The sequence below is a fragment of the Gobio gobio genome (assembly GCF_949357685.1).
Source record: "Gobio gobio genome assembly, chromosome: 6".
NCBI lineage: Eukaryota > Metazoa > Chordata > Actinopteri > Cypriniformes > Gobionidae > Gobio > Gobio gobio.
The window spans coordinates 14,657,694-14,676,133 of NC_137102.1; the positions used below are offsets into that span (position 1 = coordinate 14,657,694).

An 18,440-nucleotide genomic window follows, 5' to 3' on the forward strand; every position below is an offset into this window, starting at 1 on the left:
AAAAGAATCCTCTCGTATTTCATGAAAACTTTTATAATAAATGAACTGCGAGTACAGAAACACACAAACAGAAACTTCCACTTCATACCATTTCCCTCGTATATTAAAAAAAAAGAGAGGGAAACGAACCATTTGTGAGCTACTCGCGTTCAAATCTCAAGGTATTTGTAAACCTGATTTTGGATGTTCACCATGCTTTTCTGAAAAGCATTTATTATTTAAGTTACTAAATATAATGCAAACAAGCTAACAAAATAATTTCCTACAAAAGAAAATGTTACAGTAAGAAATATGCCTAGTTGGAACCACCGATCAAATTTCCACTTGGACATATGTACAATTTATATACACACAAATGAAAGTACAGCCTGTAATCTGTGTTTAATCTTGGAATGTGTCTTCTGCACTTTGCCGAATCCCTGCCGTTGTCTTTTGAAAAGGCTTGTGCCTTCACAGCAAATTTCAAAGAGAAAAGGGCAAAAATTCTGAAAGTACAAAGAGCGGTGAGTGTGGGGCACATGGGTGTTCACAGTTGAGGCAGTTTATCCACAGGGGTGTCGAATTTGAAGTCGGGAGGAAAGAGATCGGCAGCGCGGGGGTAAATGAGACGGTAGGACTGACGGATGGTGACGTCTGCCACTCCAGCGATGTCCCCAATCTCTGCAAGAGAGAACAATAACTTCATATATCAAGGACATGAACATGCTAACATGTGTGGATTGTTTTTTCTTACCTTTCTGTGTCTTCTTTTCAGCAGACGCTTGCGAGGCCATATAGATGGCTGCGGCTGCCACTGAGATTGGACTGCGCCCTGGAACCAAGTCCAGTTCCACGGCCTTCCTGGCGATGTAAGTGGCTGCCATTTGCACCTGTTTGGGCAAGCCCAAATTGGAGCAGAAACGTGACATGAAGTCGCCGGTTGTAATGAGGTCCACACTTGTCTCAAGAGCCTTCAGGATAAGCTTGAAGCAACGGCCAATCTCCTTCTTCGAGATCCGAGACACGGCACAGATTTCTGGGGTGGAGGGAGATACGAATTATTAAACAAATTGGTATATCAAGACCTGTTTAAAACTAGCATGAGTTATTAGCATAATCCTAAAGGTAAAGGGTTTCATTTCTGTATTACTAGCATCACCAAATGGAGTTACAAAACTAAAGGTAATGATACACAGAGCAACTTTGCCGTCAATGGGCGAACGGGTAAGACACAGGCCCCACGACCGATCCAAAGTATCCAGATACAATGTATTGCCCAATCTCGATGAGAAAGTGCCCAAGCAACATCGCTCGGCAACATTACCCTGCAACATTGCTCAAAAGGTTGCCCCGTGTACCATCACCATAAGAGGTGTTCCTGAACTCTCCCTTTGCCTTCCATTGGTCGCTCAAACAAATAAACTCACGCTATTGAGAGCAACATTGCCCACCCACCTTTTCAATGGCCTTGGACCCAGAAGTATTTTTCCCATAGGAATCTTTAAGCCATGAACTGAACAAAACCATTTAAAAATCTCACAAATTTCAAATGATGGTAAAATATAAAACTACTGATTTAAAGTAGTTTGAGAGCATCGGGCGCTAAAGTGTTATTTTGGTGTACATTACTTGTCACAGTTCACTGATTGGTGGAGATTATTCTGCAGAATCATGTTTAATGAAGTTTTTCACATGGTATTCTGCTGTTAAACATGATTATTTAAAAATGTATTTGAAATAATGCAGGTTAATGACTTCAACACAAGCATATACCATCGTTTAACATCCTCATAGCTCACAGTAAGGTCTGTCTTTAAGGATTTATACTTTATTGCTAAAAATCAATTACGCTAATGAGAAAATAAATAAAAATTTTACTTCCAGAATCCAACTGTTGCACTCTATTGGCTGAGCCAATGTTGCTGTGTCGTGCTGGTCACGAAGGTCAAGCAAACAATGCAATGTTTTGTAGCATGACAAAGCCACAGTGTTCACACTTTTCGGCAGAATTAACCTACAAATGGCTCGCTTATAGTTGTCTGTATATTAATATGAGATAGGAGGAATTGTTATAACAAGGAAAACATTTATTAAATAAGTAATTAAATGCTTATGATTTCATGTCAAAAGCTAAGTAAATTCAGTGCAGTATAATTATCAAATTCACCAACATCCTAAAAAAATATGCAGGTTCTACCTTTAAATGTTCTAGGGACGCCCTCCTGTCTGCACGCTATGTAAAGGCAGGCCGAAGCGATCGCATCATTACTTCTGCCTTTCAGACTCTTCTGTTCATAAACCTGTTTGAACAAGTTGTTTGTTCGGTCCTGTAATAAAGAAAAACATTTTTAAACAGGGGCACTTCACTGACGCTGCATCCGAAATCGAATACTTCCCTGCTATATAGTATGTGATAAACAGTACACCAAAAGACTAGTATGTCCGAAAAACATGAGGTGAAAAGTCCCTGGATGACCAACAACTTCCGCTGAGATTCTGAAGTGCGTATTCAATAAAACACTTTACCATCCCATAAGGCCAAGGGAGAGGATTTATGAATGGAGGTGAAGTGACACAACTGACTGGTAGGTCACATGACAGTAATTTGGATGCAGCATGAGTTAAAGTCATATTCCCTAGGGCTGGGTATTGACACAAATTTCACAATTCGATTCGATTCACAAGCTTGCAATTCAATATTGATTATTTTGGATGTATATCAGGTACAATACATGGCAACTTTTCTCAAGGAAAACAAATCTCTTAACTAATGCTGTAAACTATGGGAGTCAGTTGGTACTACATTAGCCTACTATAATATTGAAGGTAAAAATGAACAGATTTTTATACAAACACTTAAATTACACTCAGTGATGTTTTGTTTATAATAATAAAGTTATATGAAATGTATACATTTAATGGTGGCTATCAAAAACATGCCTGATTTATTCAAACATGCATTAAATATTGAAGAACTTAAAAAAAATATAATGATTATGTAGGCTGATATGGTGCATATATTTAACCAAATGCTCTTCTCTAGAGTTATTTTTTTCTGGTTGAGTAACGAATTTATGGACATTGGAAATGGTTTTTCTGAGGTATATTGTTACGTGACATTGTTTACAAGCTGTTTTACTGACGTCTTTCCACGGTTGAAACACTGATTGAGCGATTCCATGAGATGATACAGATTGTAACACACTTTCAGATGTTCATTCATGTTTATTTCGCGCAGTAACTGGTATTAAGGCGGAAGAGAAGATCAGTTCATGTGCCGCATCCCTTGAGCGGAGCCAGAGCGATCTCACGCCACAGTGCCAAAACGGTCTTTATGTTTATGAATTTCGTAATAAAATGGACGTAATTTGAAATGAGACTTGAAATCTGTTTCATATCAATAGTAACTTAAGTTCTGTACAATGTTCTGTTCATTTATCAACTGAAAACAGGATGACTAATAGATTCTTGAGATTTAAGAATCAATATCGGTTCGTAAAAATGAGAATTGATTAAAATCGAGAATTCAATATTTTTTTACCCAGCCCTAATATTTACAAGTGGGAAACTCCGAATTCTAGATGAATGTGAAACATGGTGGAAACTCTAATTTATGTATGCACTAATTTATTAATGCAACACAGGGATTCTCGTTAAGTGTTTTTCCCATTGAAACCCATTATAAAGGGTTGCATTCATATTCTTGGCTCATCTACTAGCCTGTATATAGAATGCATCATCAAAAAGGTATAAACTGAATTTGATCTTTTAATATCACTGTTTTAGTACATTACGGCACCTTAAGGTGGGTTGCACAAATAAGGATTCTTTAGCCTGTTGTCAGTTCACCCTCCACCTGTGCGGTGTGTTTAAAATTAAGTGGTGCAACAACTGGATTTAAAATAAAACCCATATCAACAAACCCTAGATTAGCATTAAACTTTGCTTAAAGGTGGGGTAAGTGTTGAAAGATTCTGAAATGTACCGCCGCTTCATTATATATATCCTACTTAAATTCATAATCAAAGCCTCAATCAATATTCATCCTCCTATATAATTATTATGACTTTAATGATTCTTTCCAGTTATGATTTTGCTTAAATCAAGAGGACCAATGATTGTTTCTTCCTTTATCTTTCTCTGAGTGGTGACTGCTTCCAGAGATGAAATATGAATTTGTCTTTCATTTTATTTTATTTTATTTTATATTTCCTTTTACTGAAACACTAAAGAATTGGCCAGTCTGTACCTCTCACCGAAAGAGAAGCACATAGTATCAGCATGTTTTGGTGAAGTGTTTTGTTGATAGTTAGTTAAGACTCTCCAACCTTGGGAGAGCTGTGATTCTAGGGAGCTTTTGTGTGTGTGTGTTGCATGATCTGTGCAGACCCAACATTGAAGATGGACATTTTCTGCACAAGACACCAGACCTGGGTAGACCTTGAAAACAGTATAAACTGTTCAGAAATTGTATATATACGATAGGTGGAGGCAGTTAAAAAAGAGAAACCAACACATTTCTGCTGTTCCATACGCGTGGCCTTCTGTCAGAGAGTGAAAGTGCATTTTCATTCAGCGAGTCTGCTGCCGTTGTTGTTCAGACGAATGCAAAAGATCAATCATGACGACCCCGATTTTTACACGGCTTACACGCCGTGTTGTAATTGCCTCGATTGGTTGATGGTTTATGATTTCTTTCCAATTAACTTGTTTATAATGAGTTCACTGCTTTCATTAAAGCTGATGTGTCTTGTATGGGTTCTCTGACGATCAATAATATTAATGATATTAAGAACATCTTTAACCAATATACCAATAATGATAAACTAAATCCTATAAAATCCTCTGCTTCAGTCTATTGATATATAGATATTAATTTCATACATGCATCCGTATAACTACGGTTGCAGAGGCACAGGCAACATTTGAATGTTCACAAAGCGTTCACGACCGACTTTGACCGTTCGAAAATACTGGATGTCTAACATATAGCGGCCCATAGAAACAGCCGCTAATAAGGCATCTACGTATACATATCTATTAGGGATGCCACAATTCTCAATATAATATTGAACCGTTCGGTACGGCATTCACGGTTCAATACGCGCTTGTGAATTGCGGTTTTTTTCGGTTTCGCATTTAATTAATTATTTTTCTACAAATTCTATCATTTGCCTCCATCCCAATACTGAACAACACGACATACATTCACATCACACGTTAGTGGTAGAGTTTTACTCATGGAACACTATAGATATCATATTCACAATCACTAAAGTTCATTATTTGCATGCGTTTTAAAGCCTTGCCGGTTTCATTCGCGTGCGCGGTCTTAACATGCGCTTTTCAGAGCGCGCGCCTGTCAAACACGTGATTACTGGACTAAGTAGTCGTCTTACTGCGATAATACTGTAAAATACACACATGGTTAACATAAACACAGTCGGTTATATCTTAAGTGAAAGTAAAATCGCAATCGTGTCTGTATATTAGATGCACGCAAGTCTTAAATTGACAACAGGGCAGTGAACACGCGATCCTTAAAGGGACAGTTCACCTATAAAATTATGTCATTATTTACTCACTCTAATATTGTTCCAAACCTGTATTCATTTCTCGATGACAGAATTGTCATTTTTGAGTGAAATATCCCTTTAATGTTAATACAACAACAAAAGACAGAAAATCACTCACTGCTCTTGACTGAAAAACTAATACAGTAGCTAAGAATCGATGTATATTTTATAGTGAAGTCTATGTAGTGTTTTATTTTTACATTCATTCATTCAATTTCATACTTAAATGCTGCTGTACAGCTCTGAGCTGCCAGTGTAAATCTTTATATATATTTATTATATATTATCCAATACACTAGGAATGTGTACAAGGTTTTTTTTTAAGTAAAGTTAAGTTTAAGTAAGGTTTTTCAATTCTTTTAAGTAAAAAATAGTATTTTTTCTCTTTAACCTCTTGCTGTTCCTGTCGCCTAAGAATAGAATAACAAAAAATGTATGTAACAAGCCATCAGAACCGAACCGAACCGAAAACCGTGGTTAAAAACCGAGGTATGTATTGAACCGTGGACTAACTGTATTGTTGCATCCCTAATATCTATGGCTGGAACAGCAGATTCCGCCATAATCGTTGCCTGGGTTACGTATGTGTGGGGCGGAGCTATCAAAATAGGGACGTGTTTGTTTTGGTGATTTTAAATCAAACATCGGTTACCAGAAAGCACTTACCCCACCTTTAATTGAATCCTTATTGGTGCAACCAACTAAAGTGTTTTTCATAGGGATGCACCGAATATTCGGCCACCAAAAATCTTCGGCCGAAAGACTTTTATCACCGAAACAACATGGCCGAAATGTTGTGATGACGCAAACAGAAACCGCAACCTGCACGTGCTCGTCTGAAGCAACATGTCTGCGGTGTGGACGCATTTCAGTATATCTGAGAAACACCCACGTCTGCTCCATGCACAAGCACTGACAGCGAGAGCTCATGTTCTCGATGAGAAGAGGACCAGACTTCACTGTGAAACCGAACGGTTTCCGAATGCAATCTTTAACAGTGGGCATGTTTTAAGCGCGGAACACACTTCAATCCGAGTTCCCACACCAACATCGATCAACATGCATCACGAAATTCAAAAGATAAATGCAGTTTTGACACTCTTTAATGTGGCATCACTGATCACATCACAGTTCAAGCGGCGGCGCGCGCGTGTGTGAACGCGATCATCTGTGAGCGCGATCGATCATCTCTTCCTTAAGAATAAACATGAATGAACATCTAAGGTGTGTTGAGGATAAAATACAACTTACTGTCACATATCATATGTGGTGTAATCGCTCAGTCAGTGTTTCAACGGCGAAAAGACGTCAATATATCTGCTGTAAACTTAACAGTGTCATGTAACGTTAGCATCACATTTACCTCAGGCAGTCATTCAGTGTCCACAGAATTTTATTCACTAGAATAAATCAACTCTTTCACTAAATATATGCTCTATATTAGCCGTTACATTCATTATATTCTACTTAACCTGTTAATGATATCTTGATTATTTGAAAATGACAGACACTGTCTATAAATGATTATATTTCAACAACGAATTGGATAAAAAACTATTTTATAATTAGATTTAGAAGTTATTGCAAAAACTGCCTTAAGTGAAGTTTACATGTTTGCGTACTATGTTATTTGAGTGTTGATTATTAGACCTAAAAATAAATAGCAACTGAATTTAGGCTAATAGTTTGGGCTCTGTTGTTAACCTTTAATATTAATGTGCAAGTAAGGGGCTCCCTATATATAGTTTACAACAATATCTTCAATACATGTTTAGTTATAATTTAATTCATTTAAGGACAGATACTTTTTTTTTTTCAGTAAATCAATAAAAATAAATAAGCCATTTTGTAAAACTGCTATACCGAACCCGTACCGAACCGTCAGTTTAGTGTACCACTACACCCCTATTCTACAGTTAACATATGGGCTATGGCAGTCTTTGTTTTTATACACTATTATGTTGAAGGCCTACAGAGCAAATAGTTGTATCTTTAAGCAGTTGCACTTGTTCTGAATGCACTCTCTTGTAGTAGTCCTACAGAGAAAAATTTAAAATGAACTAGACCTAAATGCAATTTGTTTTTATGAGAGAACATTTCATTTTAAAACCTTTCTGTAGGCCTGTACATTATTATTTAATGTACAAATGAGTGGGGTCAAGTTAAACATTTTAGTTAGAATTTTATTTTATACTGTGCATTGTTGCAATGTGCTAAATAAATATTGGCATAATTTGTAATTGATTTATTCTTTGAAACTTTAATATTAATTTATGCAATTGCAATGCCTTGATTTTAGTAAAGTTAGTACACAGTCATAGCCATAAATGCAATGGTACTAATAATTGGCATAATTTATTTCGGTTTTTCGGTTTTCGGTTTTGGTTTCCTCTTTTTCGGTTTTCGGTTTCGGCCAAGAATTTTCATTTCGGTGCATCCCTAGTTTTTCACGTTAAATGTTTTAGATCATTCAGCTGTTTTTAGTGTTTGAAATACTGCAGCAGATGCTGTATATGGATCATATGGCCAAAACGTGCATCTTGTTCAAATATTTTTGTTTTAAGATGGAAATTTGACAGGCTTGTGCTGCAGTTCTATGGAGTTATATAGCCATTTTGCCCTCCAAGGCTTCGTGACTATGACTATGAATTGTTCACAACATAATTCTTTGGTTTGGTTTAGGGTACTTCCGTGTTGTGCATAATTACATTGCCTCTAATTCAATAAGAGTAGGCTGGCTGGGACACTCACAATGATGTTTCTGGGGAGGTTGATCCTGTCGGCCATGGTGGTAATCTCTTTGAAGGCATTCAGCATGGCACGATCAGAGCTGCTCATGGTTCTCCGATTCTGGTACTTGGAATTTCCAAACTCATCAAAGCTCGCTGCACCTGTTCCCTAAAATAGCATATGGAAAATATATTTAAATAATCATGACGAGAACACCAAACCTTTAAAATATAAAATCAGTCGGTAGTCAAGTTCCTTACTTTGCTGATCATGGTGGTGAGGTCCCCTCCATTGAGGAGAGGGTTCTGAGCGTCACCAACACGAGACGGGTCTTTAGTTGCTTTCTCATTGGTGAACGTTCTCCATTCTGACCCTACGTCAATTACACGGTCACCTGGAAAAGAAAGGAAATGTATGCTTATTGTTTTGGTCAGTGATGAAAAAACATCCACTCAAATCTCTAATATTCAGGTGGAAACTCATACCTACTACAAGGCCACATTCAGGACAGATCATGTCCCCTGCCCTGTAGTCCTCCACCAGCTGTGCATCGGGGTGATTGGGGCATTGCACCTTGGGAAGAGAATCTCCACTGAAACAGACAAGATTCCAAAAGTCAGGAAAAATCGACATGATATCTGTGCTGACATGAGAAAAAAATTGTTTGTCTGTGGATTAGGATACAGTACAGGAAGATGCCAAACAAACCAGAACAAGCATTCATCTAAAGCAGGTGCATATAAAAAAGAAAAGTTTAAAAAAAAAATTAATTACACAGATTAAATTACATATACATATAAATAAATCCATAAAACAAGGTAAACCTGACTTGTTTTAAATATGAAAGATCCTTCCCTGGCGTACAATATGTTTTTAATTCATATTGTTGTTATTACTCAATAAGTCATATGTTCAGTTAAAGGCTTGTTCTATTATTTCTATTACTTGCAGATCTATAAAAAAATGGAACTACAAAAAAAAGTGTTTTCATTATTTATCCATTATTTATCTATACAGCCACAAAATAACGTCTACATTTATTATTTAAAAAACTTCAACATATATTATCAGCTCTTCCAGACGTTTAAACTTAAAAAAAATAACAACAGTGGACTAAACGGGGGCTCGGACACTGATGTTGCAGCCTCAACAACGCAGACATGAGTTGGCATAAATAAAAAGTATTATTTATTCTATAAATAACAAATGGAATCACTTCCTGAGTTTTCAAGTGTCCCTCTTGTTACTTATGTACGTGCAGTTAGCGCTGTTAGCTCTGTGACGACTGTTATTTGATTCGGTTTTGACAGGTATCTCAACCTTCCACGCAGATTTGAAACTCTGACAGCTGGTGTTTCGATATCACTTACTGGAACCAGCTCTCATTTTGTTTCGTTTCATGAGATGCGAAAGGCTAGCCGACATGCGCTAGCAGAAAATGTCAGTGTTCATTACACAAGACCTCCTTTATTCGCATCACGTCACGATGACAACAAACTTCGACTAAAAGCCTCCAGAGGCCCACAGCGGAAAAATTCAAAGGTCGTCTATGCCATGCGTTTACAAATCGATATTAGAGAGCAATAAAACCAGCAGAAATGTAACTAACCGGCTCGTCGACGCCATACTGTTAGTATCTGTTGTCCACGGCAGTGACTCTCTGGTGAACACAATGGACGAAACCTACCCCTATTTATAGGTTTTCTAGGTCACGTGCACTGGGTGGAGACGGAGAGTCATAAGTGCCAAATTTACGCATTTATGATTCGGCAAATTTACTCATATTCAACAGCATGTAAAAAAGTTAAAAACTTAAAAACCTGCAGGCATTTAATTCGATATATTTTTTCACTTATAGTCGCCTCTTCATCTGGCATTCCAGGCATTCAATTAAAGTGTCTGTGTTTCGCATTTGATTGGCTATTTTCTTCATAATCAAATTCTTTGTATTAAAATTAGGTTTGTAATCGTTTAAAGTTAATCTAAAATGTTCATGGGAATATTATGCATAAACTACCCATATTTACTGAAGTGACAGTCCCAGATGAAGCAGGTTAGGCCACACACACACACACACACACACACACACACACACACACATGTTTGTTTTTGTGAAATGTGAGGACATTCCATAGGCGTAATGGTTTTTATACCGTACAAACCGTATTTTCTATCCCCTTACACTGCCCCTGCCCCTAAACCTAACCCTCACAGGAGACTGTGCAGTTCACTTTCTGTGAAAAAAAACTTGTTCTGTGTGATTTATAAGCATTTTGAAAAGTGAGGACATGGGGAACGTCCTCATATTTCACCCTCTTTTTGTAATACCTGTGTCATACCCATGTCATTATACACATTTGTGTCCTGATATTTCACAAAAACATGCCCACACACACACACACACACACACACACACACACACACACACACACACACACACACACACACACACACACACACACACACACACACACACACACACACACACACACACACACACACACACACACACACACACACACACACACACACACACACACACACACACACACACACACACACACACACACACACACACAGTGTTTTGCTATCTTTGTGGGGAGCGGGGGACTCTCCATAGGCATAATGAGTTTATACTGTACAAACTGTATGTTTAGTATGTTTATTGATCCATTTCCCTCATGGGGACCGCTGGCTGGTCCCCACATTGTTGGTGATTTCAGGTTTTTCTATCCTTGTGGTTCCCACAATGTAATATAAACCTGCACACACACACACACACACACACACACACACACACACACACACACACACACACACACACACACACACACACACACACACACACACACACACACACACACACACACACACACACACACACACACACACACACACACATAATCTAAAATATAGGCCTACTTAAAATGTCATAAATTATAGCCCAACGGACATGTTTGAGTCTGGCCTAGTTGTGTAATTTTTTTAAACTCAAATATGTTCTTAAATAGTACAGAATAATAAATTACATTGTCTGAACTGAAACATAACACAGGTGCAGAACTGCACATGGCTTTATATGACGACAATGGAAAATGCACGTGATTTGCAGTCTCATTTAAAACTATTTGTCATGTTTCTGCTGTTTACTGACAAGCCTTTAAAAACTACCGCAACAATTAGCCTATGCTCAATTTGAGAATTATATACCATCCCTAAATCCATTAATCATTTGTGGTTAATACTGTAGATATGTCATACAAAGTTATTATGGGTTTAATTTCAGATTGCTCTCAAAAACTAAGGGTTGGGCCCTCGTATAATCATGCTGTGGAGAGAACACTCATATCTCTCTAAGGGATCATCTGTTTCTTTCTAATGACACTTGAGAGCACTAAAGACTCAAATGCACTGATAAACAAGTGGTGACATATCTTGTACACTTTTATGGCAACTGCATGTGTAAAAAAATGTGTTGAACTTGCATAAAGAGTAGAAATGTATAGGTCATTTCTCCTTGCCAATAAACTAGCATATATTTAAAAAAAGCATGTTATTTTATGAAAAAGAAAAATTAAAAGCATCCAAAACACTGCTGGAATACAATAACTGACAGAAGAGGAAGAAAAATTAGCGTGTTCATGATTTCAGCCAGGCAGCAAAGGATGTTCCTCATACAAACTAGCTGAAACTTGAAAAAACCATTTAGGGTGGGTTGGTTTTAGTTACCAAGACATTTCCTGCACCCTGTGCCAGCCAAACAATGCTGCACTATTTAAGCATCTGGGTCCTAGTTTCCTCATAAAAGAAAGGAAGAAGAAAAAAGAAGAAGAAAGAGCGCACTGGGTTAGTCTTTATTATTAAATGGTTATGGATGTCATAACTGTAATATTTCATAGACTCCACCTATAATTGAAAAACACCTTTCTCGCGTGCTTTTTGTACAGGGCGCGTCTTCATCGCTATAGGACTTTTTGGTGATAATTCACCTTTATCCGGTGGGTCCATAAACGCTCGTCTGTCATCGTCCAATGAAATACGCAGTTGACGAGCGGAACAACTCCGTCATTTTGACTGCTGAACTACAAGTCGGAGCAAGTCGGACAAAGAATCGCATTTCTTAAGCCTCTCGCCGAGTTCAGACGTCTTATGGACAGAGGGTACATGGACATTACATTACTATGCTGAAAGAAGCTTGTTTGGTGGCGATTGCGTATTTGACTTTTGTAGTCTGTTTCCTGCTCAACGACAACTTTTGTCAAATCTAGCGTCTACAGCAATATGACATTCAAGATAACAGCGCCTACGCTTCTATCCCAGTGAAAACCGTCAGCAGAGACAGTAAGTAGAGCGTTCTAATGTTTTTATCTGGGTCTTTGAGGGTTATTTCTTCCTACTTCCTATATTATTCCCAGGGGTTGCAGGTTATGTTAGTTCAGTTTCGCGTTTTAGACTCGGTCTACCTTATGTAGATCCCGACATAATATTACTGCATTAGCCTATGCGAATGTGAACATTTCTATTTTAAGACGTTTCATTCATTTAGTCATTCGCCTGATAATAACCATTTTTAGAACAACCTGGAAACGTTTATCATTTACTAGGTCATCGATTAAATGGGTACATTTCCATTCTGAAAAGCCAAGGTGATATAAAAAGTTGATTAATAATAATATTAATAATTGAATAAAAATAAGGAATTCATTACTTAAACAGTAACAGGGTTGTCAGTGTTATAGTTAGCCATTTGTCCTTTTGCTGTCATGACACTACTAGGTGTTTCTTAGACAGATCATTTAACACTGACTTTAAATTAAAACATAGTTTTCTGTATTTTTGTTTTTAAAGATCGCCCCCTACTGACAAATGTAACAAATTTGAATTGAAGTGATGGAAAAAGCCTGAAATTGTCCTGAAAAGTTCACTATGCCTTCAAAATAAAGGCACATAACATAAGGCAGTAATTTTATGGAATGACCAGCTATGTAAGTCAAAATAATGATGTTCTTAGCTTATATCTTTCTTAAACACCATAAATAGTTAACACAGACAATTCTAATGATTAACAGCTGCCATGTGGTTCCAGACTCTATTTCTCACGCAACACTGAGAAAATAGCAGACATCCAATAAAGCTGCCCTCGAATTGTGTGCATGCCACTGGGAGTATGTTTAAAAACAGAATTGGAATTTTAATACCACATTGACTGCTAAAAATGTTTTAACCTGGAATCAGGAATCATATCATAAGTGAATGGACACGTGTTTCTCATGCCACACGGACATGTAAGACGTAGCAGTGAAGTGCCATTTCAAACATAACGCACTCTTGAGATGGATCGGACCTTTCATGTTGTAACTTGAAGCCATATGTGGCTAGCAGGTATTTCACTGCGCAGTCAGTACACTCTGCTGTATGCTTTAACTCACTCATTTATATACACATTTGTACACAAGTCGCTTTCAATGAAGATCTGCTAAATTACTAAATGTAAACTACTCTTTTTAAAATATGGCCAAGAGTAAACACCCAAGACTTTCAAATGTGTACATCATTAACATTTAAGACATGAAGTAAAAGAATCAAATTAGTTCTGTTCAAACATGCACTGACTGCACTTCTCTTCATTACAGGGATGTTTAGTCTCACTGAAGTTGCCTCCCTTAATGACATCCAGCCAACCTACCGTATTCTGAAACCATGGTGGGATGTGTTCATGGATTATATCGGGGTGATAATGTTGATGTTAGCCATCTTTTCTGGGACTATGCAGTTATCCAAAGACCAAGTGGCATGTCTTCCCATTCTTGAGGAGAGCACAAACCATGAAGCAGCTCAAAATGGACTAGAATGTTTCGCATCAGCTTCGGGGACTGCACCCACAACAACCAAAGACCTTCCTGACAGCATTGCACATGAACTTCTTAACACTCAACCTACCCCCTCAAAAGAGAGGTCTCATCCTGAACCCAGAGGACGTAAAACAAACCTGGACTATCAGCAGTATATTTTTGTCAACCAAATGTGCTACCATGAGGCCCTACCATGGTATAACAAGTACTTTCCTTACCTTGCCCTCATACACACCATAATGCTGATGGTAAGCAGCAATTTTTGGTTCAAGTACCCAAAGACCAGCTCAAAGATTGAACACTTTGTTTCCATTTTGGGACGGTGCTTCGAATCGCCATGGACAACGAAAGCTTTGTCCGAAACTGCTTGTGAAGATTCTGAGGAAACCAAGCAAAGGTTCACAAGCGGTGCGGTTTACAAGAAACATGTATCTTCGGAGGACAGCAGTCAGTCTACTCCTTTGATGGAAAGTCCAACAGTGCAGTTTCCTACCGAGAAGCTTATTGCAGAAGCTCCCAGCCTGACCACCTTGGACAAAAAAGATGGAGAACAGGCCAAGGCTCTTTTTGAGAAAGTGCGGAAATTTCGAGCTCACATCGAAGACAGTGACTTCATCTACAAACTCTATGTGGCTCAGACAGCAATAAAAGCACTGAAGATCATTTTGATTTTGAGCTATACGTCAACGTTTGCTGCAAATATCAGTTTCTGCCATGTATGCAAACCTAAGATCGAAAGTTTGACCGGGTATGATCAATTCATTTGCACGCACAACATGGCATTCATGTTAAGGAAACTTCTCTTCACCTTTATGGCTATGATATGTCTCTACGGACTGGTGTGTTTGTACACGCTCTACTGGCTCTTCAGGAGACCTCTTAAGGAGTACTCTTTTGAAAAAGTCAGAGAGGAAAGTAGCTTCAGTGATATTCCTGATGTCAAGAATGACTTTGCGTTTCTCCTACACATGGTCGACCAATACGATCAGCTGTACTCCAAAAGATTTGGCGTATTTCTCTCCGAAGTTAGTGAGAACAAACTACGAGAAATTAGCCTTAACCACGAGTGGACATTTGAAAAACTACGTCAGCATGTGACATCCAATGCTCAAGATGAACAAGAACTTCACCTCTTTATGCTGTCAGGTCTCCCTAATGCGGTATTCGACCTCACTGATCTGGAAGTCCTCAAGTTAGAGCTTATTCCTGAGGTCAGGATTTCAGCCAAAGTTTCTCAGATGACCAACCTACGGGAGCTACATCTATATAACTGCCCTGCTAAAGTCGAACAAACCGCTTTCACTTTTCTCCGCGACCATCTGAAATGCCTTCACATTAAGTTTACTGATGTTGCAGAAATCCCAACATGGATTTATCTTTTGAGGAGCCTCAAGGATCTGAACCTGATTGGGAACTTGAACTCCGAACACAACAAGATGATTGGTCTGGAGTCACTGAGAGATCTGAGACACTTGAGGACGTTGTATCTCAAAAGCAATCTCAACAAAATACCCTCAAATCTAACAGAATTGTCGCCACATCTCATCAAACTGGTGATACTCAATGATGGGACTAAATTACTGGTACTGAACAGTCTGAAGAAGATGACCAGCCTGGCTGATTTGGAGCTCCAGAACTGTGATTTGGAGAGGATCCCCCATGCCATCTTTAGCTTGGCTAACTTGCAAGAACTGGATTTGAAGAATAACAATATCCGGACCATTGAGGAAATCATCAGCTTTCAGCACCTGAGAAGATTGGTGTGCCTCAAGCTGTGGTACAACAAGATAACTGCCATTCCACCTTCGATAGGCCTCGTGAAGAGTCTGGAGTCTCTCATTATCTGTCACAATAAACTGGAGACCCTTCCTCCAGCTATGTTTCATCTGCCCAAACTGAGGCACATTGACCTCAGCAACAACTCCATCTCAAGCATACCAGTGGAGGTTGGACACCTTCACAACCTGCAACATTTTGCTATCACGGGTAACAAGGTAGAAGTTCTGCCTAATCAACTGTTTAAATGTTCCAAACTAAAGGTTTTATTAGTGGGTCATAACAGCATCACCTCCATCCCAGAGTCCATTGGGCAGTTAGTTCAACTGTCCCAACTTGAGCTCAAAGGGAACTGCTTAGATTGCCTTCCATTCCAGCTCGGCCAGTGTCGCCTTCTTCGGAAAAACCTCCTCGTCGTGGAGGATCATCTTTTCGACACACTGCCTATTGAGGTCAAGGAAAGTATTAGTAGCGACTAATGGAACTCTTCAGAATGGATTTAAGCATTATAAAGAGTACTTCACTCTTATTGGTAGATGAAAATATAATCAAACTAGCCAAAATATTCAATAAACGAACATGCAAGGCTATATATGCACACTTTTATGAATGATGGACGTTTAAATTCTTTTGAAATCTGCAGACATATCTACGGACTTGCTAATATGTCATCAACATATTATGGTCTATAAATGGGCCTCGAAGACAGGAAGCAAAAACGCTTGTTGCAAAATATGACAGAAACGTTGCAAAATAACTTTGCTTCTGTTTGCCAATTAGAGGTATGTTTAGTTTAAATGATGTTCTGTTACACATCTACTTGTGTATATTGTGTTATTTATATACATTTATGTTACTATATTTAATATGCAGACTGATGCGTCAGTGCACACAAAAACATACAAAAATCTGTCATCATTTAGTCACCCTCAATGCGTTCCATTTTCTTACTAATGTGGAACACAAAAGATGATATTTTAAAGAATGTTTCAACTGTTATTTCGTCCATCAGTGGGGCTGACCACACATACTTTCAATGTATGGACTAAAAACACTGAAACATTTTTCGAAATATCTTCTTATATGTATCTTCTTATATTCCCCAAAAGAAAGAAAGTAATACAGGTTTGAACAATGTGAGGTTGAGTAAATGATGACATGAACTATGTATAAAGGTCAGTAGTTATCCTAAAAAGTGTCCTACATTTTCAAGAGTGTCCATCAGCACCAGTTTTCAGCAAGGTCTTTAATTATGAAAACAAAATTAACTTAATTTTTCAAGAAATGTTTTTATATGTAACAAGTTTCCTGTGAGTTTAGAAGCAGTGCTTATCATCAATTCATACAATCTAAAAGACATGATCTGACATGAGGAAAGATGTGATGAAAGCTCACGTTTTCTCTTTAGCAATAGCAGCAATATTGCAACACGCTTTTGAATCTGAGAATGTGTTTTCTATTTCCTTTGTTAACAGTGAAACTTATAAAGTGTTTTTGCTGTATTGTGCTGATAAGAGGCATATCAAGCACCCGGAACTGCTAGATGGGGGTGATGTACATGCTGCACCTCAAGATTAGAACCACAGTGACCTTGTAAAGCTGCTTGACGTTTACTTATGCGTTGTCGTAATGAATGTATCCTAGAATATGCCACACGCTTGGTTGGCAAAGAACATCTGGTAATAGCCTACTGCCCTTAATATTTTCTGCAATGTAATGTCTTATTCTGATTATTACATTTTGTGTATAAAATAGGTTTGGATACATGTTACAGTGGTTACACTTTATTTTACAATACATTTACTTTCAGTGTACAAGTACTGGTAATATATTGGAACTACATGGGTTAAGGTTTGGTTTAGGGCTAGGTTCAGGGTTATTACCTAGTAATAACCCAATTTTTGTAATTGCTATAAGTACATAGTAGCCTATGTACATGCGGAACAGGACTGTAAGATAAAGTGCTACCGTTACAGTGTTTTCAGCGTGTTCAACTGTACAAAGGTTTCAACCTGTAGTTTGAGCACTAAAAACTGATATTTACAAAGAACCATACCTGCGAATATCACAAATTAAATTAATTTGAGTTTGTGACTTCTGTTTTTTTATTTTGTCTCGGTAGTCAAACATGCACGCTCTACTTGCGTAAATTCAGGGATTTACATACAACACTTCTGCCTACATGTTTCAACTTGTCTGCCGCCTTATTTCAAACAGGTTGGTTTATAGAGAATTTGCCCACCCCCTTCCAGTTTTGCTGTTGTTGCCCCTAGACATTTCTACCGTGTTTGTGGTTACAGCTGGGGAAAAATTTGCAAGACACTGGGCCCTTCAGTTCAATACAGTCTGCCACTGTGAATGGAGGCTGCGTGGTTCTTCTTTTATTTGTACCTTTCAGCAACGGGTGTGTCTGGACCTGAATGTGAAAATTAGGACCCTTTTGTTCATGTATTATTAGAGGAAAAAGGAAGCCAGAGGGGGAAAACTAAGAATTTATATACCTATACTCTCAGGGTCTGCTGTTAAA

General features: G+C 38.1%; 2 protein-coding genes across 3 annotated transcripts; one reads left to right on the forward strand and one right to left on the reverse strand.

Annotated features, from left to right (window-relative positions):
• Window positions 1-15: 15 nt before the first annotated feature.
• gtf2b (general transcription factor IIB) lies at window positions 16-9,996 on the reverse strand. Its single transcript, XM_079820377.1, has 7 exons — window positions 9,895-9,996; window positions 8,771-8,877; window positions 8,546-8,679; window positions 8,307-8,453; window positions 2,177-2,306; window positions 734-1,015; window positions 16-660 (listed from the first exon to the last, which is right to left on the reverse strand). Exons 1-7 carry the CDS (start codon window positions 9,909-9,911, stop codon window positions 527-529), a joined length of 951 nt encoding a protein of 316 aa, XP_079676503.1. The 5' UTR covers window positions 9,912-9,996; the 3' UTR covers window positions 16-526.
• A 2,090-nt stretch (window positions 9,997-12,086) lies between these two features.
• lrrc8da (leucine rich repeat containing 8 VRAC subunit Da) lies at window positions 12,087-18,006 on the forward strand. Of its 2 annotated transcripts, XM_079819838.1 has the most exons (3): window positions 12,087-12,131; window positions 12,233-12,626; window positions 13,919-18,006. In XM_079819838.1, the coding sequence occupies exon 3, from the start codon at window positions 13,921-13,923 to the stop codon at window positions 16,390-16,392; it is 2,472 nt and encodes an 823-aa protein (XP_079675964.1). In that variant the 5' UTR covers window positions 12,087-12,131; window positions 12,233-12,626; window positions 13,919-13,920; the 3' UTR covers window positions 16,393-18,006. The 2 variants fall into 2 exon arrangements, with proteins under 2 accessions (XP_079675964.1, XP_079675963.1); XM_079819837.1 differs by having other exon boundaries at window positions 12,087-12,626.
• The last annotated feature ends 434 nt before the right edge of the window (window positions 18,007-18,440 follow it).